This window comes from Cebidichthys violaceus, unplaced genomic scaffold, assembly GCF_023349555.1.
Source record: "Cebidichthys violaceus isolate CVI_PGR_0920_01 unplaced genomic scaffold, fCebVio1.0.p SCAF_7, whole genome shotgun sequence".
NCBI classification, from domain to species: domain Eukaryota; kingdom Metazoa; phylum Chordata; class Actinopteri; order Perciformes; family Stichaeidae; genus Cebidichthys; species Cebidichthys violaceus.
The window spans coordinates 296547-322797 of record NW_027176927.1 but is presented as its reverse complement, the minus strand read 5'-3'; the positions used below and the strand labels follow the sequence as shown (position 1 = coordinate 322797).

At 42.9% G+C, this 26251-nt stretch overlaps 1 protein-coding gene across 1 annotated transcript in view; it reads left to right on the top strand.

Moving 5' to 3' along the window:
• agmo (alkylglycerol monooxygenase) overlaps positions 1-25766 on the top strand; it is a 44043-nt gene extending 18277 nt beyond the window's left edge. Inside the window, exons 5-13 of the mRNA XM_068736033.1 lie at positions 365-460; positions 3143-3209; positions 3427-3492; positions 4463-4542; positions 4811-4945; positions 7373-7489; positions 10535-10617; positions 12335-12440; positions 25135-25766. Coding sequence (XP_068592134.1) covers positions 365-460; positions 3143-3209; positions 3427-3492; positions 4463-4542; positions 4811-4945; positions 7373-7489; positions 10535-10617; positions 12335-12440; positions 25135-25215 — 831 coding nt within the window. The 3' untranslated portion in view covers positions 25216-25766. The remainder of the gene's footprint in view (positions 1-364; positions 461-3142; positions 3210-3426; positions 3493-4462; positions 4543-4810; positions 4946-7372; positions 7490-10534; positions 10618-12334; positions 12441-25134) is intronic.
• The last annotated feature ends 485 nt before the right edge of the window (positions 25767-26251 follow it).

Genomic DNA, 26251 nt, shown 5'->3' with positions numbered 1-26251 from the left:
TGAACTGTCCCTTTTAAAGTTCCATTGTTGTCCAAAAAACGTTTCAAAGCACTATTTAGAGCTCTGCGTTACATGAGGCAGAGCGCCACAGAAAGGATAGGAAAAGTCCAAAAGTATTGAGAGAAGAACTAACACATCATCATCACATTTGTTTTCTTCTTTTCATGGCATTTATTGACAATATCAAACCTATATTTGCCAGCCGTATCCTTTTAAATGTACTCTGTGGAGCGTTTTGACCACAGGTCCCCTAATGTTTGTTGTAATGCTCTAATATCTCTATGTCACATTTATTTACAGTCTGTTTTTCCTTTCTTTATATTATGCAATGTGTTGATAAGCGAGGACTTCTCTTCCTCCTCAGATTTTCTACATGCCCATGGCTTTGATTGCACCCCCCACGGTCTTCGCCGTCCACATACAGTTAAACCTGCTCTACCAGTTCTGGATCCACACTGAGGTAAATGTGTCCACACAGGTTACACATTCTGTCATTAATTGTCTTTTATCCTGAAACGAGGAGAAAAGGGGAAAGTGTTGAAGGGTGCACGGACGGCAATGTTTTACGTGTTAAAAGTTTGGACTGTTGGAGCGATGCAGTTAAACAACAAGTACCGTCATTCATCTCCATCTGTCTTTGGTTCAGACGCTGACTCTTCACCTGCAGTGTCAGGATAAGTAAGGATAAGATAATGAATGAAAGCATCTTTGACCACTTTGTGACCACGATATCTTCTGGAACGCCTGGAGACAATTTTTTTTCCAGATGTGGCACAAACGTCCACTTGAACTCAAAGTTCATTGTGACCTTTTTATTACCATAACTCAAACATTCATGTGCTCATTGTGACAATTTCACACAAATGTCTCATGTGATACAGTGATGAAATGGAGACATTTAGGATAGACATGAATGTGCTTGTGGAGGCATTAAACCATCCACAAAATGAATAGTTTCAGCTTCTGAAGTGTGAGGATTTACTCAATTTACTCGCCCGAGGAAGAACTTGTAGATTGGAACGTTGCCTTGAGAAGAGAAAAAGAGAAATAAACTATTTACTTGGAGCCGAACGGTGTAAAGTTCTCTTTTGTGCCCAGTTTACTTGATTTTCTCACTTTCTTTATCCTTTTTAAATTGAATACATTTGCTTATTTTTGACTATTTAAGATATTGCTCATGGCTCGACTAACTTGTTGTAAACATTTGCTAGTTTTTACAAGCATCTTTTTTTTAACCTTAATCTAAAGAATAATGGATACTTGTAACTTTGAGCTTTTTAATTTGACTAGTTTATTCAGGTCTAGGACAAGTAATGTTATCGGATTAAATATGTAAATATACTGTATAATCAGTCAAGATGTAGCGCATGTGACTGCGTATGAATCTCCTCTTAGCTTCATTGTTGCTGTGCAAAGTTAAAAGGGAAAACCTGACTGAACAAAAGTCTGTAAAGTCACCTTCCTCGCTTGTGTCAAAACTAATCTGTCCGCTAAGTCGAGCCTTTGTAGGGCTCAGAGTTGCAGTGGAACCTGTATTCAATAAAAAATAATGAGATTTCACGAAATATTCCAAACAGAAGCATGACCGCTCTCCCTGCCTGTACAGTGACTGGGAGTATCACTTTTACAATCCCCACGATCTGGAGAGGGAATGAATGGATTTGGAACGCCCTCCATCTTTTTAGTGCACTATTAGTGAAAACAGTCGTAATAGTCACAATATTCTGAAGGGATGTAATTTATGCCTCCTTTATGGCCTCTCTCTCTCTCTCTTTTTTTTTTTTTTTTTGATGTCATGTAATTTATTGGCACGCTATCCGCTGCGCCGCTCCAGCCTCAGAGCCCGGAGTGAAGCGGTGGAGACCCTTTTTCATTCCAGATAAAACTCTCACGCTCGGCCCGCCAGACGCGGCCATTACATGGAAATAATGAATCACCGAGGAATTCTGTCCAGCCGCGCGCGTTTCTCCAGACTGAGCGGTCTCGTTCGTATCGACGCGAAACATCAGAATAATCTTGAGAGTCGCAGCCTGAAGAGAAACACGAGCTGTGAGAAATGACCTCGGTAATCTTTAATGACTCACCGGTGCATCTGTTTGATATCTAAGAAAGAGAACGTGATTCATGTTCGATAGCTTTATGCCCAAAATGTGCTCATTCGACTGCATCGTCTTTTGAGATGTGCATGTTTCCTTTAGAGTGTTAATGGGGTTTTAACTCTACCAGCGTTGTTCACATCTTTTTTTTTTCTCATCCTACCGGTCCAGACATATGACTGTGATTCGGAAAATAAAAAAGAATATGAATGTTTAGTAACGCATCGAAGCGATATTTACTTTTTGACATCTAATGAGTGAAGTACTATAACTAAAACCATGACGCAAGTGTCCCGTAATGCATAATCTTTTGGTTTTATGTCCGGTCAGAAGGTTGGTCAGGCTAATTTAATACAGAACAAGATATGAGCGGAAAGGATTAGCTGAGCAACAGACAATCAGTAACTGTTTTCAGACTGTATCTGTTGATTCCTACCCAAGATCTGATGGTTCTGGACTCTCAAATGTGAGGATTTGCTGCTTTTTCTTGCCTCATAATAAAGTAAACTGAATTTATTTGGGGTCGGGTTGTTGGTCAAATTGTGATGGTCACTTTTAGGGTTTTGGCTCCAGGGATGCCAATGTCCGTCTGTTGGTCAGTCGGTCGGTCCACCACTTAAGCGCAGCCTGAAATATCTCATCAAATGTCAGATGGACTGGTGGACATTCGTGGTGCTGGTAGCAGTTCAAGGTTCTCACTTATTCTGTGTGACATGTCAACATCTGCTGTAGCCAGAGTGGCAAACAGTTGTTATTCTCAGAAGATGAATCTTTGACTTTGGTCACCCACTCACTTTTTGTTTCGTACCACTGTCCATGTAAATGTAATATCTAATACCATTACATTTATTTTCACATTTATGCTCCCCAGAGGATGTACCTTTTCCATTTAGGACACATTGCCTTTCTTCCTGTACCACCAGGAATAAATCACTTAGTCACACAATATATATCTCGTAATCTAAAAATCATGTTGTGATGAAAATTACCGAACACATTCTACTTATGAAATATTGAATGTTCTGTATGTTCTTGTTCTGATTCAGCTGATCAGAGACCTTGGACCTCTGGAGTGGGTCTTCAACACCCCAAAACACCACCGAGTCCATCACGGTGAGATAAGCTTTGTTTTACGTAGGAGAGCGACAAACTATTATTTTTGTTTCATAAAGATTTACAGAGAGTTTTAGTTCATGCCATGTGTAAATACTGATAACTGATTATGTCTGATTATAGTTGTGTTTATGGTCAGCTTACAAGAGTCTGAGATAATGAAATTGGCTTCCAGAATTAGAGATTTTTAATTTCTCACAAAATATTTTCCCAACAGGGAGGAACGAATACTGCATCGACAAGAATTACGGAGGAATACTAATCGTATGGGACAGATTATTCGGTAAGCAAAAGCATTCAGACATTTGTTTCTACGCCTGATTATCTTTCCAGCGGCTCCATTTATTCCCAGCTAGCTAAGTTCTGTACATCGGTGAGCCGGATCAATACCAAAAGTATCGCCACTGAATATAAACAATGCTGTCTCACTTTTCTTTGTTTCTCCACACGAGAAAGGTACTTCCTCTTCCTCCTTTTAACTGATTCATTTACTGCTAAATGACAGTATATCGCCACCTACTGTCAAAGAAAAGATTGTTAAATGGATTATATTCACAACATGTACAATTAATGTCACATAGTAGTGTTCAGCATCGTCAATAACTCACATTAGCAGCTCGTGTTGTAAAGGGGCTCCTACATTTTTCCTTTTCACATCCTCCTGTGTGCCATTAAAATCAGGAGTTTATGAGTGAACTGTTTGTGGTGTTTGTATCTGTATTAATGCGTGTGATGTCCGCCCTCTCATTACTCGATACCGACTGGAAACCCAAAGTTGTGGTATGACCCATTATAACAACAAAATGAAGGGAAACAGGGACCCTACAAACTATTTAGGTTTGCCTTTTTACTCGAGTCAGCACTTTTGCACCAAACGTCAGCGAGGGGTAACTGATTAAATTTTTAGGTTTACATTAGCCAGAAATCCCGTGGGCCGATTTCTCTCTCTCTTTCTTCGGCTGCAGACAGTTTTAAGAGGTTGATCCCAGACGCTATGATCCCGTGGTTTAATATTTTACCTCTAAGAGTATTCATTACACCAAACGTCGGTACATGTCTTGACTAACTAAAGAGCCAGATACTTCCCTGAGGAGTTGGTGGAGACCAAAACAGAGCTAAAAGGAGTGAATACTGGACTCACATTCACTGATAGTCTTCTGAATGTGTCAATATGATGTGTTATGTGTTCAACATAGGTATTTATTCATGTTATTTAGTTTTGAAAATTTAAAAACTGCACGTTTTCTTCTCAGGTACCTTCGCTGAAGAGTCGGACAAAGTGGTGTTCGGCCTGGTGTTCCCCATCGACACCTTTGAAATCCTCTACGTTCAGGTCGGTCCCATCGTTTCATCGATGGTTGTGGCCACCGTTTAGCCCCACCTCCATCCACCTGAGTATAAACACCTTTTAGTCGAGGAGGGGGGGGGAGCTCAAGTTTCCCTAATTTGCTGACTTTGTAACCATAAGATTATAACTCCACTCTAAACAAAATCTGAAACCTTTCTCCTCGGGATCAGCTGTCGCAGCTGTGACTTCATTATTGCATGTAGCATCTGATTGTGCATTGCTGTTTGACTCGTGGGTTTTCTTTTTCTTTTAGCTGCACTACTATTTGTATTTGTGGAGAAGGTCCAACACTTTCAAGACCGTCGGCGACAAGCTGTCAACTTTCTTCAAAGGTCCGAGTTGGAGTCCTGGTAAACCTCGGCTAGGCGACCACGTGGACAATCCCCAGGTCGGTTAACAGAACATCCCTTGGTTACATCATTCCTGCAGGAGGTATAATTTCACAACAATGCCCCCAGGCTTCATTACCCATCATTGTGATCCACGCAGAACACAGGCTTGAATAACTCAAGAGCATTCTTTATTGAAGGATTCACATACAAGTTATACAAGGAACTGCCACATCCAGTAAAAGCTGCCACGCCTTTGTAGAGGGAACACAATAAGTTCATTTTCACCGTCTTTTAAAAGGCAGTCTGCGGGATTAAAACCGCATGCAGTCGAGTGTGAATGTGTGTGTGTGTGTGTGTGTGTGTGTGTGTGTGTGTGTGTGTGTGTGTGTGTGTGTGTGTGTGTGTGTGCAGAAAGAAATACAGGCTCAAGTTGAGTGCCCCGGCGGTTAGCTTTGAAATAACGCTGATGGTGTCACATATATACTTCCCTTCATGCTTCACACTTTAAAGAAAAAAGAAACTCCCCTTTGCCTTTACAATTAAATTGGCCCCTTAAACCCAGCGGGGCGATTCTAAACACGGACGGAGCTGGAATTGAACCGGAATATCTTGAAAGGCTTCGCGTAGACGGCTGCTCGTTGATATCTGCCGGTGAGGGAAAGAAACGAAAAAAGGGAGGAGGGGGTGGAGGGAGGAGAGAGAGGGATAGAACGTGTTGCAGCTCTTTGAGAATAAGCAGAGCACCGGGCTGGAATACCTACAGGACTGGGGACGGGATGCGGGTGGGGGTGGGGGGGAACCCACATGTGGTGGTTTGGTTCCTCGGGATCCTGGGAAACCCCCCGAATTAGAGACAGGCCTCTATGATTGGACAGTTTTTTTTTTTTGTTATGTGTGTTTTCTTTTTACTTCTTTCCCAAAAACGATGCAGTTTCAGCCCAAGGCCCACAGGCTTAGTTGTTAAGAAAGAAACTGGTCAAGTGACTCAGGGAATTCTTAGGAAAGGACTCATATGTGATTGTGTGTTTGGGGGAAACCGCTACACCCAATAAATCCTGGATGACTTTGTAGATGGAACACAACAAACTCATTTTCACGCTTTTTAAAATTCAGCCTGACGAAAGGCCTTTTAGTCATAAAGAATAGAAACACGTAAGAATTAAGAAGAGAAAATGAGTTCATTTTTGGCATTTTCTTTTTTTAAGGACCACAACATTCTCACTCACTTTTGTTTTCTATTGTTTTTGTTCATTTCTGTTACTTCTCTTTTTTAACTCCCACCTTAATGCTGTCTATTTACTTGTTTTCAGTTTCTCTTAAAAGTTAGAATCCTCCTAATCACACTCATGATATCAAAGTCAATTTTTTTAATGCTGCAATAGCAATTCAATCTATTTACAGATGTTTTTATTGTCACTGGCTGAGTCCCATGCAGGACTAAATGTGTGTGTCCAGGACGGCATGCAAATATTGAACGTGCTTTGGGAGCATAAACATGAACACCTGTTGCTGTGTTTTCGGCCACGTAAGTTTGAGTCTCGTGTCGCAGCTGTCACCAAATCAACCAGGAATGAAATCTTAAAGGGAAGGTTTGGGCGTTGTTTGAGGTACTTATCCCCAGTGTATTGCCTACAGTAGATGAAACAAACTCAACGAATGAGGCAGCAGTAGACCACCAACTCCCGCGTTCCGTAAGGTAGAATTACTGTTTTTGTCAAAGGAGTCCGGTGGCTTTGAAGAGAGCATAGATAACTGCTTCAGTTCTCCGTCGGGAAGGGACCGTCTGACGGCAAAGTAGACCGGTGAAAATATTCTAAATATAGAATACACTTGATATTGATGTTTTTTGTTTAAACTGCTGCCGTCCCAGCAGTACAGAACTTCTCGTCCTGGTACTACAACTGAGCCCCACTTTAAAAAGACCCAAACTGTCCTTTTAAGGATTAGAACGTCCTTGATAGGTAATCCTTGTTTATGGCAGTGATTAACCAGAGGGGATTCTAGGGGGTTCTTGGAAAGTAACAGCTAATTTGAAAACCAAAATAGAAAAGCAAACAAACAAGATTACAAATTGGTACGAGGCTCCAGCCAGTCCTGGGTCAGTTGTAAGACCTGCAGGTCAGGCTCCTCTGTTGAAAGTGTGTAAAATCTAGTTAACGTGCTAGCAGAGAAGTTGACATATATAACTTTATATACGAATGCTTTTTAATGGTCCTTCAAGCCATAGTGAAATAAAAGTGACCGTACACTCTATATGTATTTACAATGGTTATTAATAAGGAGTCAGGGAACCCACTGCTCTGAACGGTGCGACCGCACTGTTAAACCTCTGAACATGTTACTAGAAACACGAAGTTCAACTTGAAGGAATCATGTTATATAAGTACAAGGCATGCTTGTCCGGTGTGATAATCTGTCCAGAAAAATTGCAACAGAAATATGAGGGATTGGGGAATTACATTTTTTGTATTTTCCATGTGCAGGTTACCGGACAGGAAGTGCCTCACGATCCCAGCTGGCCGCTGCCGTTACAAGTCTATGTGGTCCTACACTTCCTGATGGCGCTGGGGACGTACCATGATCTGTTTGAAAACAAAACGGTGCGTATGTGTCGCCGATGGGGAACTGTAAAAGTCGGCAGAGGACTTTCAAACTTGATTAGAAGGTTAGCTGCCTTGCTCAAAGGCACACCGACGCTCCTTCAGAACGAGGGCATTTTTACATTCCTGTATGCTTGGAGCGGGTTGACCTCCTGGTCACACGCTGCCTACTGTTATGTTTAGGCTACCGTAATCCCTCATATAAAGTATGACAAGGTGGTCCGGGACTCTTAATTTAAGGCTGAGCGCTGCGTGTTTGTTTGCCAACATTATTTCACCCAATTATGTGCAGTTTGTTGTGGCTGCTCCACGGTCGAGCAGAGTCCCTCTACTTAGCCAGCAGGAAAAGACCAGCTCTGTCTAACATCATGACAGAATGACTGATCGGCATTCCCCTTTAGAACAACCTTTGTCTATTATTTTCCACTCCACGATGCCAAGAGACCCCCTTCCTCCTCCGTCAGGAAAAAAAAAAGAGAAAGAAACAGGTCTCCTCAGCAGTTATCTTTGGAAGCCTCTTTTCCCCAGGCATAGTTTTGGTTAGCCAAAAAGTGCTGTCACGCCCAGCGCCTTCAAACTTCCAAATAAAATGGCCTTTCTTTTTTTCTGATCGCTACCTCCGTGGTGCTCCCTTCAGTTGTGGTCCCCCCCCCCCCTCCCCTCACACACACACACACACACACACACACACACACACACCTCCCCATCCAGGGTCGAGGGTTCCCCTCCCTCTCGGCGAATGAAACACCAGCTGGTGGTCCGGCAGTGAACACAAACGCCTTAATTGTCGAGTCAACCATTTCCCAACCCAAATAGCCTTCAGGATGCAGCAATCAGGACTCGGACGGGAAAATAACAAAGTGAGCGCTGCCGCCCCGACGATAAATCATGTCACTGTTATGTATTTATACCCACATGTTCGCTAGGCGCTTATTTAGCTCGACTATTCATGATACACTGCCGCAGAATCCACGGGCTTTGCGTTAATTCTAAGCCGTGAAAACACGAAGTGAAGCTACTCTTCAATTACGACATCGGCAGAACAACGTGTGCGTTTTAATTATAGGTTTGTTAAACAGTTACTATTAGAGGCAGAGAAGGGAAGTGACCAAGTCTTATCTCCAAACAACTCTCCATTAGTGTGTTTATATGATTGGACTTCAGTACCTGCTATGTTGTAAAGCACAAGAGAGCAACAACATGACATAATATGCTCACTTAGATTAGCTAAATTATGTGCAATCAGAGTCTAATTATGTGTAATTTGTATTGCCATAGCAGTCGTCAACACTAGTGGGTCAGCATTTACCGTAGTGGAAGATAACTATGTACTGGACTGCTTCTGCTTCCACTGAACTGGACTACGTTCATTTAGTAACTATAGATACTTTGCAGGTTCAGGTTAATTATACTTAATATAATTAGCATGTACCGGTGTGGACGGCAGGTTAGTTTGGATCAGAAGTCACACAACAACACAAACAAACTAACCGATAGACGCAGCGGAGACCAGAGACTCCTGTGTTCTGCAAAGTAAAAATGACTGATTTTTGTCAATGGAGTGTGGTGGCTTTGAAGAGATGTATCATTCGCATTATTGATCAGCTTACTGTGGTAGCAGACGTTTTTCGCTAATGACTGAGTGGGCGGTTCCCTTTGAGAAACACAGAAACTAATGCAGATGGAGTTTACTCCCTCAGTGGTGACATGAACGTCGTCATAATAACGGCTGCAATAATGAGTTAATCTGCTTCGTCTCAGGGGACAACAGAATAACACCACCAGATGTTCCCGTTCCTTTCTGTCCTCTACTGTTACTGCTGCAGTTTGACACTCGAACCCCTGAAGAATTAACACGATGAAAGAATCGCGAAACATTTCTTCTTCCACTTGAAAAAAAAAAATACAAAAAACAAAACATTTCTGTAAATGTGACTCGACCCAACGACTCTGAGGGGTCTGTGGAGGATTGTCTCTCGACGTCTCGGACAGTCAAAACAAAAAAGTTCATGTGACCAAGTGGGTTATTGAACGCGGATAAGTTCACATAACCTTTCGATACCAAAATAATTCTCCACTCATTGCGCCTCTTACTAAAAATAACTGTGTCTGTAGCCTTTGAACCCTCCTGCGATGATCATTCAGCTTTAATACACTCTGACAGTCGTGTTCCTTCACTCTGATGGATGGATCGAGGCCAGAACCCCCAGAACCGCCAGAACCCCCCCCCCCCCCAACCGTTTTTTTCATTCACGGAACACAAAATCATCCCTCATTGCTCCCACGTGAGGGCTCAGATAATGCAGTTCATATGGATTATGATTCTTGAATAAACACAAAGACATATTGCATCCTGTTGACGGGTTGATTTTGTGTTCACTATATTTGGCCTTCTGGGTCGTGTGCGAGCGGTCGGTGAGATTTGGCTGCGAGGCTCTTGTATTGAGTGTCGGAGAAATATAAACCCAAGCTGACAGCCCACGGCATCCTCAGGAGACACGGGGCTTCCAGCTGCCGCCCTCAGCCAAGGCTAGAGAACACGAATTAGAACGTACATCACGTCCTGTACCGCTCCGGTTTTTTTGGTGTGCGTCCCAAATAGTTTGGAAAAGGTCAGTGAGAAGTCTGCATGGGATTTGTGCTCGGGTGTTGGTTGTTTTGGCTCCGTTCGGGGAGCTATCGGGATTCAAACTGCAGCCTCTTCCACCGCGGTCAAGTCCCCCGTCAAGACCCATCTGGGATGATTAGAGCGTCTTATGCAAACTAGGCATGTCGGTGTAAAGTAAGGGGCGGACTGCATTTGCTGCAGGATACAGTATGTGCCAGCGCACTTATGCCGAAGGTCGGACATGTTTTGGTTGGCACTGCCAGGTAAACAGCCGAGCAGCCGTGCGGTTTTACGACCGCTCTCCCAGTAAGGTCTCTTGCGATCGTAACTAAACCAGCCACGATATTAATTTAAGGTTTACATTCTAATGCATTTTTTATTTATTTTTTTCTCCGACCACATGTCTAATGGATGCATGCACATCTTGATTCCTATAGATGCTGTCCCAGTTAACCATGCTGGGGATGACCGGCTACATTCTGCTCACTCTCACTTCCCTGGGCTTCATCATGGATCAGAGGTACAGCGCTGACGTGTGTTCATGTTGGCGGACTAAGAAGCAAGAGAGGAAGGCTCTGGTTATTTATGACAGTGGCTCCCAAGCTGGGGGTTGACACTCTCCAAGTGGGGGGGGGGGGGGGGGGGGGGGGGGGGGTCACACGATGAATCAATGTATTTAAGATAAGAAAGAAGGACAACAACACATTTCTGCTACTACTGCTGAAATGATTTGTCATTTATTGACAACATATGTGACGATCCATTAATTGTTTGAATCATAGACTGTATATAAGAAGTCGACGTAGTCATAGTGACGTCAGCCATTGGTTTCTTTGAAGCCTTGAGTCTGGCGATTTTGCTCATGTTTACAATGTTTACTGAGGGAATAAATCAAGAGAGAAGTAGAGTCATTTTAGACTAGACTTCTATACAACCAGAGGAGTCGCCCCCTGCTGGACATTAGAGAGAATGCAGGTTTTAAGACACTTCCCCATTGGCTTCACTCGGCAGAACCGGAGGTTGCTGCCTGGTTTAAATGATTGAAGATGAACAACCTGGACTTTTTTCTCCATGTTTTTGTGTTTAGCTGACTAATAGCGACAACAATTTAAGACGTTGGTCCAGTATTGAGCTATAATTTGTTTGAATTCCAAATTCTTAGTGTATATAACCGCAACAGCCCCGCCCCGTCTTTGTTAAGTGCATCTTCCTTGCAACGTTGACACTGAAATGAGGCAGCGGAGGAGATACTTCAAATTAATAGCACTCAGAATTTACCGGCACACTGAAGCAAATAGCAGGTGGAAAGGATAAAAGCACGGGCAAGGACGTAGTCTGATACTACAAGAGTGCAGTGTTGTCTTGCACCTTTCCCAAGTTGAAAATCAAACTGGCTGAACATTAGAGAGCCGCGTAATTTCTTGTGTCGGATTTGAAGTCGGAGTGAAATCTGCGCAAAGCAAACAAGACGACGGTGATTACTTCTCGCCCTGCTCCTCGTAGAAGGATGTGACGTCAACCACAATTTATTTAAGGTCACGGCCACGTGGGTTGTGTTTGAATTACCTCAAACAAATGACAGGTTTCAGCCCTCTATTGTTTGGGACGCTTTCACATTTCTTGCTATTTCCTAAAAGGTCATGAGTAGACATTGCTTGGGTCGAAAGAAAAGGTTGGGAACCATTCGTCTGTGAAAGGTCAGAGGTCTGGAGGATTAATACTCCAGGGGTAGATGGGTAATAAAAAAATGTGCCCTGATTTAATCGTTTAAAATGACTCATTCGGACAGGCATTTGCAAACTACTGAAACGGCAACCGCCGAAGGCACTGGAGTCTGTGAGGTTTCCTTCATCGTGTGCGTTTCCAAACAGCTGGATGTTGTTGTTCTTCATTCATCACACGGAACCCCCCCCCGCTGTGTGCCGAGCTGATGGAACTCAGTAACAATGCAAAAACTCAGTTCCACTAAAACATGTAAATGAACAAAAACAGACATGTAAAATTAAAATAACATTCTCTCATCTGAACGGGACTTTTATATCTCGTTGTTGTTGTCCTGCTCGTAGCTCTAATTGACCTCCTAATAGGCCGCTGCCCTCATTAAATCATTCCTCCAACATCAACATCAAAATGCGTCCTGGAGTTGAGGGCCTGGAGCTCAGTACAGATGAAGGTATCCAGCTGAAATGTCGTCCATCCTCATAGTGTTGTGTTGCTTGTTGTGTCCTCATGTTCAGGCCAACCGCGGCGTTCTTGGAGATGCTACGCTGCGCCATCATGGTGACGATGCAGAGGTACGGCTGCACGAAGCCCCTGCTGTCTTCACTGGCCGGCCCCACGGAGGTAAGACGACCCGTTGCAATGCAACTTGAAAGTGATGATAACTGCCTTCTTGAGCTTACCAGTAGGTTTAGCAGGCTCCTTCTAACCGTGTCTATGAGGCTGATCTCCTCTGATGACACCCATTCAATCTGCTGATAACAGCCAGGGTGGGTGGTCTACTTTATCCATTACTCAAAACAAAGTCAACACACTCCGGGGCTTCATTAACCAGCTGTTCTGGAGCTTTCCATCATAACACAAGAGCTTAATTTGGGATCGTTCCAATTTTCTCTTCATATTAAGATTCAACTGTATCCTAAACTGCTTCCAACACTATCTAATATAATAGTTCACAGACATATTGTGGAAATGGTTTGGGCCTAGCCTAGCCTGAGCGTGAACCAGAGAAACAATTTGTGTCCAAAACACCGTTTAAACACCAAGAAACACGAAGAGTCCCAATGAGCCGGTAGCTCGTGTAGAATCATGCAGACTGTGTGTTGAGCCAATTACTGAACGCATGTCTTTTGTCACAACATATTGAAGCAAACATCCCACGTCTTGAACTGTGGGAAGTTAATTGGATAAGTAGAGAGCGAGGAGTCGGTTGGGACACATTTGTACACACACACACACAATATAACCTACTGTTACTCACAGACCACTTGATGAGTTATGGAAATGATTTGATCCCCGAACAGAGACAAGTGTCTGCTAACAATTCATCACGTTTTTTTTTTTAGAGCCAAACCCAAACGGGAATGGCACAATTTTGCACATTTTCCCCAAAAATTCTGCCTCCCTGGGAGGGTTGGGACACCTTGTCCTGGGCTAAAAGATCTTATTTAAAACGAATAACACAATGTATCTGGAGTCTTAAATAAACATTCACTCTGTGACTTCACAGTGGGTCTCATTCAATTAGAATTAGTCTTGTTTTGGTCTGCTTTCTGTTGGTTTGTAACAAGCTAGGAACTGTAAACAATTGTGTCCCGATCGCCGCAGGAAGAACAGACTAAAAAAAAAAGAAGCATGGTCGAAGAAAAGAACCAAAAATGTTCTTTTAAAGTGAAGTGGGTGTGGCTGAGAATGAGCATTGCGAATATTTGCATAGTTTCTTTCTAACTTGCTAAAAAGACTCAACTGTCCCACTTGGAAACAGGCAATATGAAGGAAAATGTATCTATATGGTGATAATGAGATCATCATAAGGAATTCTGACATTAAAACTGTCTCAGAAATAGACGGCATCATGTTTCCCTGATGTGTGTGTGTGTGTGTGTGTTGTGTGGTCTGCTTTGTGTGTGTGTGAAATGTGTGTGAGCTGGGTGCTAAGTCCAGCCCTGCAGGCCTGTGATCTATGAGTCCAGATGCGTCGCCCAATTGACCATAAAATTGGCGTGCCTTTCTTGGCTCTGGCAGCCCGACTGTAGATGGCGGCTGACCTCTCATTACTTGCTCTCCCTCCCTTTTTTCTTTTTTTTTTTTTTTCTCTCCCTCTTTCTGCCCGCCCGCCCTCGCTTGCTTTGCCATCCCAGCCAGTGCGAACGAGAGCGAACGCTTCTGGAACCAATTAGTGCCGTCTGTCGCTAACTAGAGCTGGCCGGTGGGATTTGCACGTGAGCGCCGAATCGCTGCTTTTTTTTTTTTTTTTATTGTCCTCCTGACTCCACATCTGTGCCGCTCAGGTGTTTCGAAAGCCACCTTCTCTCTTTGTCTTTGTCGTCACACGGTGGAGTAAAACCGAATGCATCGTGATTTTCCTCGAAGCGAAGCGCATACCCGCTTGATTTACGCTGCGCGCGCTGCACCGCCGTGTCACTTTGACAACGCAGTGAGCTTTGCGCGGCCGTCTCCTCGAGCGAATCATTAGGCCTCATTTTGAGTCGGTTTGAGCTGAGTAAATGTCTCGCTTGCAGGTGGGGCTCGTTGGAAATCCTCACAACTTACTTGAACTGGTTCTTGACATATTTCTGCAGTTTGCTCAGAACTACAGCAAAAGGGGGGGAGAGAAAAAAAAAGAAAAGAAAGTGAAACCACCCCCCTAAACGCTTTTAAGGTACTTCTAATGATGTATGGGTCTGACGCGCGAGGTGAACGGCCAGCTCTTTGTTGCAGCGGGGGGGCGTGTTTTGAAGTCGGGCCAATCAATTAACAGTCATGAATAGGAGGAAGGGAAATTCACATTTAATTGTATTCAGGCTCATACGACTGTACAGTTGGGAAAAGGGGGGGGGGATTACAAAAAAAAAGGTGGGTTTGTGGTCCTTCAAACCCAGTGGTGTGATATACTGCACCCTTAAAGCTCACAGTGGTATTTATAGTGGCTCTGGAGATTTCCCTTGTAAAGCTGCAGGCTTGACCTGTAAACCAGGGCTGCCTCTCACTCCCAGCCCCGAAAACCCCCGTCTGTGTGGCTCGCATGAAGACCTCGCTGGTTTCAGGCGAGACGAGGCTGGTAACCGCGTGCGCGCGTGTGTGTGTGTGTGTGTGTGTGTGTGTGTGTGTGTGTGTGTGTGTGTGTGTGTGTGAGAGAGAGAGAGAGAGAGAGAGAGAGAGAGAGAGAGAGAGAGAGAGAGAGAGAGAGAGAGAGAATGAGCAGGGGGCGGGTTGTATGAGGTTATAGCTGTCTGTGCAAGAAGCGTTGTGTGTGTGTGTGTGTGTGTGTGTGTGTGTGTGTGTGTGTGTGTGTGTGTGTGTGTGTGTGTGTGTGTGTGTGAGAGAACATCTGTGTGTGTGTGTGTGTGTGAGAGCATCTGTGTGTGTGTGTGTGTGTGTGTGTGTGTGTGTGAGCTGAATGCACATAATTGAGAGTAAGAAAATATGAAATCCAGTTTTCCTTTTTTAACACAAGATCAACAGACTTGACCGATACACAAACACATTTATTTATTTTTTTAACTGTAAAAATGTCCCAAACATTTCAGCAAATTTGTACTTATTGGCTTACATGTGTGATACACTACAAGATTGTATACTTTATACCTTTATTATTACTTAATATTAATAAAGTATATATATATTATAATAGAGCAAATTGCATAATTGTCTGTAATCAATTAATCATCAATCGTTTCAGCTCAAGACAAGATGGCATAACATGAGGATTTGATGAGCCCACTTAGACTTTAACCTGTATGTGTGTGGGGTCTGCAAAATAATAGAAACTATTGTCTCAGCGATTATCTAAATCAGCACCTTTCTGACAGAGTGTCAACAACAACTTCAGAAACGGTTTTTATTGCACGGCTGACTCACTTGATTGCATTATAATGTCTTTGTGTGTGTGTGTGTGTGTGTGTGTGTGTGTGTGTGTGTGTGTGTGTGTTTCTTGTGCAGTCCGGACTGTAATGACGTAACACGTGGGTGTGTTACTGTGGGCCCTGGTTAGCCTGAAGGCACAGGCAGAACTTAGACGCTGTATATCCCAGAGTAATTAAGCAGCTAATCTCTCAAAACGCCCACAAAGTGCCGGTGAAGTCACAGTAATTTAAGAGGAGAGCTCATAAAAATACACCTGTCTTTGGTTAGAGAGAGAGAGAGAGAGAGAGAGAGAGAGAGAGAGAGAGAGAGAGAGAGAGCATCTTAGGTCGTAGAAAACGTTTTAACTTGCTAGGGTTTAAATCCACAGAAAGACAAATGTCCACGCTATCCTTTTGTTTTTTCATAAAAAGCCTGAGAACATTGTCTATTTTGCTTTTATTTTACAATATGACTGGGATGTGTCCTTATAAGAAGTGGTACATTGGCTCATGGAAGTTTGACACTTGAGAAGCAAATCTAAGTCTGCGTAATGCAGTCCAATCCAAAATACATTTTTAAAAAAACCCATAATTGTTTTCACACCTCATTAGATTTTCCATCGTGTGCCGATAGTGTTTTCCAACCTGAAAAGAGCTCTTCTCCGATGCTCCACGGCCAAAAAGAAGAGGTCAGAACAATATTATGAAGTTCATGTCAAACTCAAAGGCTCAAAGTGGCTTTATCTACGACACGTCGCCTGATTTGTCTGCAAAAGATTGCAAATCCCGCCCCCCCCCCCCCCCTCGTTCCCGCTATCGCAGCCATGAGCCGGCAGATAAGACGGGCAGGAGGTGAGAGGTCGGCGTTATCGGAGAGCGTCGTTTCCACCGGCCAAATCTCAGGTGCGATAGGTCAGCTGCCTTTTTCAAATTTTTTTTTTTTTGAAGCAGGAATGTGTGGTAGCATGAAGCAGCGCTGAGGTTAGCAGGATTGTTTTGGAGCAATGGAAACTCTTGTGAGCATGACATCATCTGAGAGCTCGCAGGAATGGAAAAAGAAACGGGAAATCTCCTCCCAGGGAGAGAAGACGGAGGGATTTGAACAGAGAAACGCTGGGTCGGACTGTTCCGTTGGAGTAAACAGCGGGGTGGTCGACGGTACACAGTGTGAAATATTATCACTCAATGTGCAGGGGATCGCGCCCGTCAAAGAGTAACCGCTTGGTTTATGTTGTCAAACTGCTTGCCAGGTAAAGCTATGGAAATCCAACAGCAATTGGACCGTCGGGGGCTCTGTAGCAGTGTTTAGTTTGGCTTTTGGGGGACTAAGTTTCTGTGGCCAACGTTGACTTTATTTTGAATTTGTCTTCCTATTTGTGCTTTAATTCATGGGCGAAACACAACAGTCATCCAGTTTATGATGCGGCCTCGGAGCCCAACGCGTGAACCTGATTGAACCTTTTCCTCACGGTGTTCTTTCTTCTTAAATGCACATTTCACAGAACCAAGTAAGTCCAATTTCCAAAATCCAAAACATAACGAACGATAAAAGACTTTCGTAAAGTCTCAAATATAAAGAAGTCAAAAGATTTTTTTTTTTACTGTAAAATCAATCAAGAGTGGTTCTGAATGAATGCGCAGCGTATTCATCTAGCGGTCCTTATTGCAGTGCAAGCTTTTCATCACTCTCCACTCCAGTTTATTAATCTCTCTCTCCGCCACGCTCATTGGCTTACTGGCTAACAATCACACGTCTGATAGTGCAGTAAAATGAAATTCCTCATGGTCCTTTTTTCACAATAGCTTGGGGGGGGGGGGGGGGGGGGGGGGGGCTACAGTATCTCGCCTGAAGTGAGCTGGAAAATGTCTCCAGCTGCCTGGAGTTGTGAGCACTAGGAGGTTTTGGACTGACTTCAGATCTAAAGTTGCAAAATTGGAAATGGCCGCTATCACACGCAGACCTCCACCGATGGATGTCTTCTACGTTGACAAAGAATCAGTTGATGAGGCCTAAAGAGAAGTATTTCCTGGGAGGACTTTTGACCTCCTGATACCTAATCTCAGGGCTAATGAGGAAGTCTGATCGTCCACCTCCTCTCCACATGTCCGGATGTCCCTGAGGAAGACACTCCCCCCGATGGTTAGACCAGTGGCTACCAATTTAAACTCAATCGCTCAGCCTAGCCTTAATAAGGTCAGCATCTGATTCTGATCCAGAGTACCGATCGGTGCATTTCTGGCCTTTTTAGAGACCTTCGGCTGGACACAGATTCTGAGGTTTGGAGGTATACATGTATGTTCACAGTTGATGTTGAGCTCCTTTAGCCTTTTTGTTCGGCCTTCTCTGTCTTTTAAAATCCTCAAACCACATTTTTAAGACCCATTGTATGGTTCATTTTGGCTGGTTCTAAAGTTGAAACTTCACTGTCTACAGCCATGCTTGCATTGTTGGTCCAATGATGCCACTTCCTCTTCAGCTTATATACAAAAACATACTGCCAATTACATGGCAAACGTACTTTGAAAAACTGGGAAGAGCAATGCGGCAAGTAGAATGCAACGTCTGTACAACGTCTGTACAACGTCTGTACAACGGTGACAGTTTGGACAAACACAATTGTTCTTTGAAAGCGACCTCTTTGTGGTTGCTTTGTCCCCGGTTTCCCACTACAGTTTCGGGAGAGCAATAGCGACTCCTGCATGAACAGATTTAAGTGTTCCAGACGAGGAGCGCACAGCCACAGAGGAGACGGTGCCTTGGTGGCGCGGGAACCCTGCTGAGCCCTTAAGGCGGCTCTACCTGACAGCTCAAGACCTTGACTTCTGATTCTATACGTCTTTTTGAGTTTAGGCGAACACGCATCTGAAATTTCAATAATCTGCCGTAGCAACCTTCCTTATATATGACATACTTCTGTCCCCTCTCAGAGGCCTTCAACTGCCCCTGGGTAAAGAAATCATTTTGGTTTTGAGGCAATAATGTGAGCTTCTGAGGTATCCTCTTGTCCTCTTGTACTTTGGTCATATCCTGTGAACCTTACATTCTACCTTGGGTCTACAGATGGAAAACTGTCCCTACCAAATATACCAATAAAATAAAATGCCTGACTCCCCAAGGCCTTATTCTCCCTCTCTGAACCATCCTCTCAGAACGGACATCCTTTTCTTTTTGAAGTTGCTCGGTGTTTATTTCTGCACTGAATTCCAGTTTCTGCCCCGTGGCGCCTCTTCAGCCTCACGCCATTCATCAAGTATTGTCTTTGGAGCTACATTTTTGTCTTTTAATAAGTTTGTCTGATCCCATTTTCAGTCAAATAAACATAAGTTAGGCAGTAGCTCTTCATTCAGCATGTTTTGTTAAACACATTGGAACAAGCTGGCAAAGACGGGACATTTTGTTTCTTCTCATTGTTGAGCTGATTGCAGCTTCTCTCTACGCAGAAGAGTTGGCACCAAACTCCACAGTGGGAATGTTTTTATGATAATGAGTGGTTGGATGGAAGGAGAGACTCGTTCATCTGCACTTTTTCTCTGAGGAATCCCACTGAACTTATTCACACAACCACCGTCTCTTTGCTCCTTGTAAATACCAACTTGGGCTTGATTTTGCGGAAGCAAAGCCAAACGCTTGTCCACCCTGTTTTGTGTTTGTCCGTCGCCCTCCCTTCCTGGACGTGTGCCCGATACTCTGCGCTTTCACAATTCATCCGACTAATGCGTTCTTCACCGTCTGGTCTACCAGTGTGGTCACCTTGGGAACGCGTGGTTAACGACGAGGTGAAGAGTTCTCCTATTGAGGCTCACGCGGTGCCAAACTGCCGGGGTCTGAAGTGAAATAAAGGGTTGCTCTCGGGGATTCTCCTCGTGTTGTCGGTGAGGCATAGAGTCCTGGATGAGTGTTCGTTGACCTAACATGTGACCCTCCGGCGGACACATGGTAAAGGAGAACAAACGCCAGATGTGAGGAGGAAAACCTCTAAAACAACTGTATCACTCTAAATTGGCGTATCATCAGACCGCTTTGTGTTTTGCTACACTTTCACATGTGTTTTGTCTGGCTGCAATGTGTGTGTGTGTGTGTGTGTGTGTGTGTGTGTGTGTGTGTGTGTGTGTGTGTGTGTGTGTGTGGGAGTATGGCGGCGATATTTCTCATGGCTGTGCTACAGAGCAGGCACTACACTGACTCTCTGGTGGGACATTAACCTGCTCCGCGTATCCTTCCTGAGTCTGCTCAAACAACCCGCGCACAGAGACGGAATATCTGCTCATAATGAACAGACAGGAAGTCCTCTTTGTGTGTGTGTGTGTGTGTGTGTGTGTGTGTGTGTGTGTGCAGACATATGTGCAGGTGTACTTGCGTAGAACTATGTATGTTCAAAAGTGTTTGTATATGATGCGCGTGCTGGTGCACCTGTGTGCGTTTCATGTGCATCTGTTTTAAAGATTTAAAGTATATTTACAGTGTGTACTGTTTGTGTCTTTATGGGTATACAGTACATACAGTATATGTAACAATTAAATATACTGGGATTTGATTTAAAGAAGAAAATCAGTTTAAACTGATTTCATCCTAAACTTCATCTTTGTTCGTTTTCTTTACTGAAAGAAAAATGTCGAGAAAACGTCCCAAAAATGTATTTATAAGCTGCTAATCAGCCAGATTCTCTTTAAAATGAAAGAATATGCAAACAGTGAAACTACAGACTTGTGTGTTACTTAATACTTCATTGTTGAGTCCTAGTGCTGGTGTTCAGATAAGTGAGCAGTGCTGTTTGTCTCTTTCTTGTCTATCTTTTAAATCAAACTTTATAAAGAAATATGTTAAATATGGTTTATTTTCACCAATTCACTCCTGTACTCCGCCCACTCCGATTCTGCAGCCAGGTTAAGACAAAAGTTATTTTCCGACCCAGTTCGGTCCAGGTCTGGTGGGCTGTAGGCAGCCATATGGAGAGGGAGCTCTGGAAACATCCCATTACAGGTCATATATCACACGTCTGACAGCAGCCATTCTGCCTTGTTTTCATTTCAATCACGAGTGCAGCTGCAGCTGAGGACGGCGAGGCTCTGCCACGTTAACCCGCTGAAGGCTGGAAGATAGACGTCTCCGGGGGGGGGGGGGTGCTCCGCTTGGTGTATCTGCTTGATGCTCTATATCCGTCAACAGCCCACTAAAGGGCTGTAGAGGTGACCGGCGTTGTTCTGAAGTTCAATGCGGATATTTGTTATGTTGGAGCCGCAGATGGCCCGTTATTTAATGGTTTTTGTATTTGACCATGAGGTGCCAGAACTTCACTCTTGTCAGGCAAAAGATTTAGAACAGCGTTGACACCATCTTGGGACGCTAAAACTCTGCATTAAAAAAACAGAACGGGGATATATTTTTTTTAGATGAAGCAGCTGTTTAGCTTCCTAAACTCTTATTTTTAATACAGGCGATGTAGCATGTTTTATATGGGATTTAGGACATTTTAATAAAACAGTATTTTACAGTTTTTCCACCAAAATTTGGTGTATGTGTGTGTTTGACGTCACCAACGGTTAGTAAACAGTGAAAGTGCTATCTGGTTACTTTTTCTTTTAATTTCTTTAACTTATTCTGTCTCTTTTTCAAACTCTCACACCAGAGCTGGTGGCAGACTGGAAAGACCGCCAAAAATAGTTTTGATTACTTTCATTTACTTTGTGTCTAGTCTGAGGCGAGGTGTGTTTTAAAATAACTGTTTGTCTTAATGGAGTCTGGTAGCTTTGAGGAGAGCATATTAATTGTCGTTTCGTATGCTGAACAATTGTCCAAATCCTTGTTTATTTCATTTGTTAAGTCATCACTCCAACATGTCTTCATGTCTTGTGAAAGAGATGGTAGCTCATCACCGGCGGGAGAGTCCGTACCTCTCGTAGATGAATGATAGCCAGAGCTAGCTAGCCACCTGGAGTCACAGCAGTCCTGACAAAAATGAGTTTGTGAAAATGAGCGTTTCATAAACCTGCAATTAGCATAACAATGTATTGTTAAAAAATTGGAAAACAATGGAAATCTATGAATCCAACATTTCTCCATGTGCCCTCAAAGTCCAAATTTTTGTCACGTGACCGTTGGTCTCAACCGAATCAATCATGGCTTCCTAGTTGCGTCGAGGAGCGCAGAATTCAACGCTTTTTACACGATCTGGTTAAAGCAAATAGTTTATCCACTGCGGAGTTTAAATGAGACGACTAGAATAAAATATTTTTGATGAACTATCACAATTCTTCGCTTTGTTTTGGTTGCGTTTTACGATGGAAGCCGCCGTCGCACATGGCGCGTTCAAGGACCATCGGAAAAGATGAAAATCTGAAGATAATGACACTTTTTACAGCTTCTGTTTAAGATAAACCGTGTAGTTTTGATTGTTTCAAGAAAACATTTTGAGGTTTGAGAGTTAACCTTAACCACATTGTAATTTCTATGAAAAAAAGCTAAACATTAACCTCACATGCTACCATGTCAAAGTGGGTCAGAAGAAGTGTTGGACAGAAAAAGACAAAGAAAGACAGCCATCTCCCCTGAGCTCAACAAAGAGGCAGAGTAAATGTACAATAGCCACATGTCCGTGGCTTTTTTGTACTGCATTACTCTTAACAAAGTACCTTCTGCCCAAAACAAAGTGAGTGCCAGTCGATTTGCTGAGATCTCTACTTTGGGAGCCGCTGCCGTCTCGCCGTAGTGCTTATTTGTAGACGATCAAACCCGCTTCCTTCCACAATGTAATCTGTCCCACATGGATTTCCTACAGAGTCCATTAAAGTGTAGCGTAGCGGGGCTGGATGGGGAGAGATCCAGAGTCAAATAGGTGCCCTTTCCTTTTGCCTCGACATGCGGCTTTGATAGAAACGTCTGTCGTGTTTCGCTCCGTCGGACTGAAATGTGATTTGCGAGGTTCTGCCAAGCCTCCCGATCCCAATCCGTCTCCGAGATGGAACACAATGCAACTTCACGTATTTGTGATCTTCCATCTGTTTTGTTTTTTTCTTCAATTAATTGAGACTTTTAGCCTTCTTGTTTAAGTTAAATTGTATTGAGTTGGTTTACCAGGAGCAGCAGGTTGTCCAGATTCCATTGAAGATAACTGTTATGTTACCGTTGTTGGTCTACCGCTGCCTCCTTTGTTATTGTGTTTTTGTGTTTTTGTACGACTTTGGTGAGTTCAGATTCACCAGCTAATGGAGATAATTCTGTTTGTGTAGTTTATTCCATAGAAATGCATCATATTTCACAAGATTATTTGTTTATTCTCTTCTATCGCAATCAGAAAAAAGGTAGTGGAGTAAAAAAGGACAATATTTCCAATGGAAGTAAGACTACAGTATCAGCTGTTCATCGCCTATTCAAACGTATCAAGTACACCAGAGTTCTTTCTCATGTTGCATCTATTCTGTGGTACAAAAAGTATTCCGATCCTATAAAGTAAAAGTAGCTATACCACACTATAAAAGTACTCAATAACAAGTAAAAGTCTTGCACTCAAGTAGTATTATCAGGAAAGTGGATTTAAAGTATTTACAGTAAAAGTACTCATAATATAGATGACAGTATTATTGAATGTTATGGTATTGGATTATAATCACAGCTGTAGCTTTAACTGCTTTGTATACTGTTGGGTAGTTAAATCTGTAGAAATACGTCAGACTTTATAAACACATCATTTTGTATGCGTTTAGGTAAGTACACCTGTGAGTGTGGTAGGAGTATAAAGTGGCGTAAAATGGAAATACTCAAGTAGTACCACAAAATTGTACTTCAGTAGCCTACAGTACGAATGTAAAAGTGCTTTAATTCTTCCACTGTTCTCAACGGTTTTATAGTCTTGTGATGGATCTCGCATCTGGTTGATTTGGACTTTAAAACTACAGATATGGGGCGACTCCAAAGCCGATATGTTACGGTGAAAACTACATGGAGACAAACGCCGTGAGGAGCCGGTTCACGGTTCGATTCCCGGCTGGCTGGACTGTTTGCTGCATGTCATCACTACCAAATACAAGCATTGAACTGCAGATTTGTCTGATCCTTAATGTAGGTACTTTAAGGACCAAGGCCACTAGAAAACACCCTTAATCAGTCGCTTTGTTTCGTCTATCGTTAAACCGTTCCGTTTCTCAGTGGGGGGGCAGTTTTCAGGTAGAGCGAGGTAGAAAAGGTCTGCGTTATTCTCTCTCTCTCTCTCTCTCTCTCTCTCTTCGAGTCTGTCTCAGAGGAAAACAGCTGCCGTGTCCAGGAGGAAACGTTGATTTTTTTCCCATCAGGCTGTTCTGCATTTGATGGACAGCGGCCTGGTTTTGGCTTGAGCTGCGATGTAGGAAGCAGTTTATGGGCCAGAACGCAGCGAGGGGTTGAGGGGAGGGCGGGTTCAGGCCCCCTCCCCCCCCCTCTCAGAGTAGCGAGGTCCCCCCGTGGCGGTGACCCTTTTGACCCCGTCACGAGAGCATCAGGGGAGAAGACCTGCTCCTTAACCCCTGAGCCCACTTTCTGAGTCCCTCATCCTGAGAGCGAAGTCTCCCACTGTTTTCTTTCAATTACAGATTCACTTTCAGTGTTTGCCTTTGCGATGACTGGTGGCGAACGATACCTGTCACACGTTTTATGTCATGTTTTCTTTTTGGGTTGTGATAATCCGCCTTGCTTTTCCTCAGTGTAACATTTTGCAGCGTACAAATTGGAATATGCTCCATCTTGTCTCTAGTAAAGCAGTATCTAATTAATAGCGTGTCACACATTATAAACATAAAACAGGTTGCAACATTTAAGGAGGTTCACAAAAATCTAAACGCATATTATCATCTTATAATTTATAATCTGAGTGAAGGAATTTATTTTGAAGTATGTTAAAAAATATCAGGAAGCTCCTAAAAACAGGATGAGCCTTATTAAATGGAAGAGAAACTCTGAGATTAATCAGGCCTTGAATTCAGTAATTAATAAAAAAAAAAAAAAAACGTATGAAAGGAAAGAAGTCAAGTTCAGGTTACAAAGGCTAATAAGGCAATAATCATTTAATAATCATCAACTAAATGCCAAACTTTCACTGGATCAAGCTTCTCAAATAGTAATATTTGCTGTTTTTCTGTGATCATAAACTTAAAAATCGTTTTGGGCTGTACGAATCACAAAACAACCTAATTTATGATCTGAGAAATAATTCCAATATTTTATAAACCAAGTTTTTGGAAGATTCATTGTCAAATGTTGTCATTTTATTACACGTCCACCTTCAAACTCTGCTGTCAGCTCCATAATGCTTTCAACATCTTCTTAGCAGATTTTCAAACTCGCTCAGAGAACAGAGCTGCTGTCTGTTTTTCAACGTTTGAATAACACTTCATCCGTATGTCTTCACACTCTGCGTGGCGTCACGTTCATCATTTTGAAGGAAACACGATGTGACCTATCTGCTCCTGACCCCGTTCTCTCTCTCTCTGCCGCTGTTGTCCAGGCCTTTGTCTCCCTCTCTCTGCTGTGCTGGGCTCTGCAGAGCTTCTCCCAGCTGCTCCGCATCAAGAAGAAGGCCGACTGAGTCGACGCACAGACTGACGGACGGGCGATTTCATGAAGTTCTGATTGTTGACGTAATTCCACAGTGACACGTTTTTAATCATCTTTAACGGCCTCATCTGTTTATAGGATCCCCCCCAAAAAAAACACATTGTTTCAGTTTCTGCTGGACTCACTTATTACTGTTTATGTCAAACTGTTGACCACTGAAGCTTTAGTACATACAGCGTCATTAAGACATGGTGCTTTTTTATTTTTAATTCTCTCTTTAAACATTTCTTCTGTGCTTTTGTCCACACTGTCATAACAGAATAGCAGCAGTGCTAATTCAAGTGCTCACCCCCCTGGGGATGAATAAAGTATCTATCTATTTATCTATCTAATGAATTAACATTTTAATATATCACCTGAACCACCCTGTGAATGATTTTGCTCTGCCTTTATTCTGCAACATATACCTCTTACAAGACAAATGTCGCTCGTACTGATGCTTTGTACTTTTCACTTGCACTTTTCACACTCTTCCGCGTATTGTTTTCCATTTGTCGTTGCAATTAAAACAATTGAAACTTTTGGGCAACCCGTTTTTGATTTTTCTGAAAATGCATGTAGACAGAATGACACCCCGGGGGTTTGTGCAGTGTGTCGAAACGACAGATTGTTCGTATGAATTCCTCCTCCCGGCCTCCAGATCTTGTGTGGGAGTGACAAACAGTCCACAGCAGATGGTGCTGTTATCAACTGCCAAAAGTCTTGTAAATCCACATCTTGTTTACAAACTCGCACGACTTGATGTATTTGAGAGACAGCGAGGCATTCCAGGTGAACAGGGTAAAAAATATAACTGATACCACAATGAAACTCCCCAAGTTAATTCATTATGTTATAATATAAATTCTTTTTTTGTGTTACAAGTTTTCTGTCATTTTATGTTTAAATATGCAAATTGGGCACTATATAATTAAATATGTGCTAATTTACATACATTTCTAGATCAGAAATGTGAACGTTGGATTAAACCTGGTTCAAAATTCTTGTTTCATATTGGTGACATATAG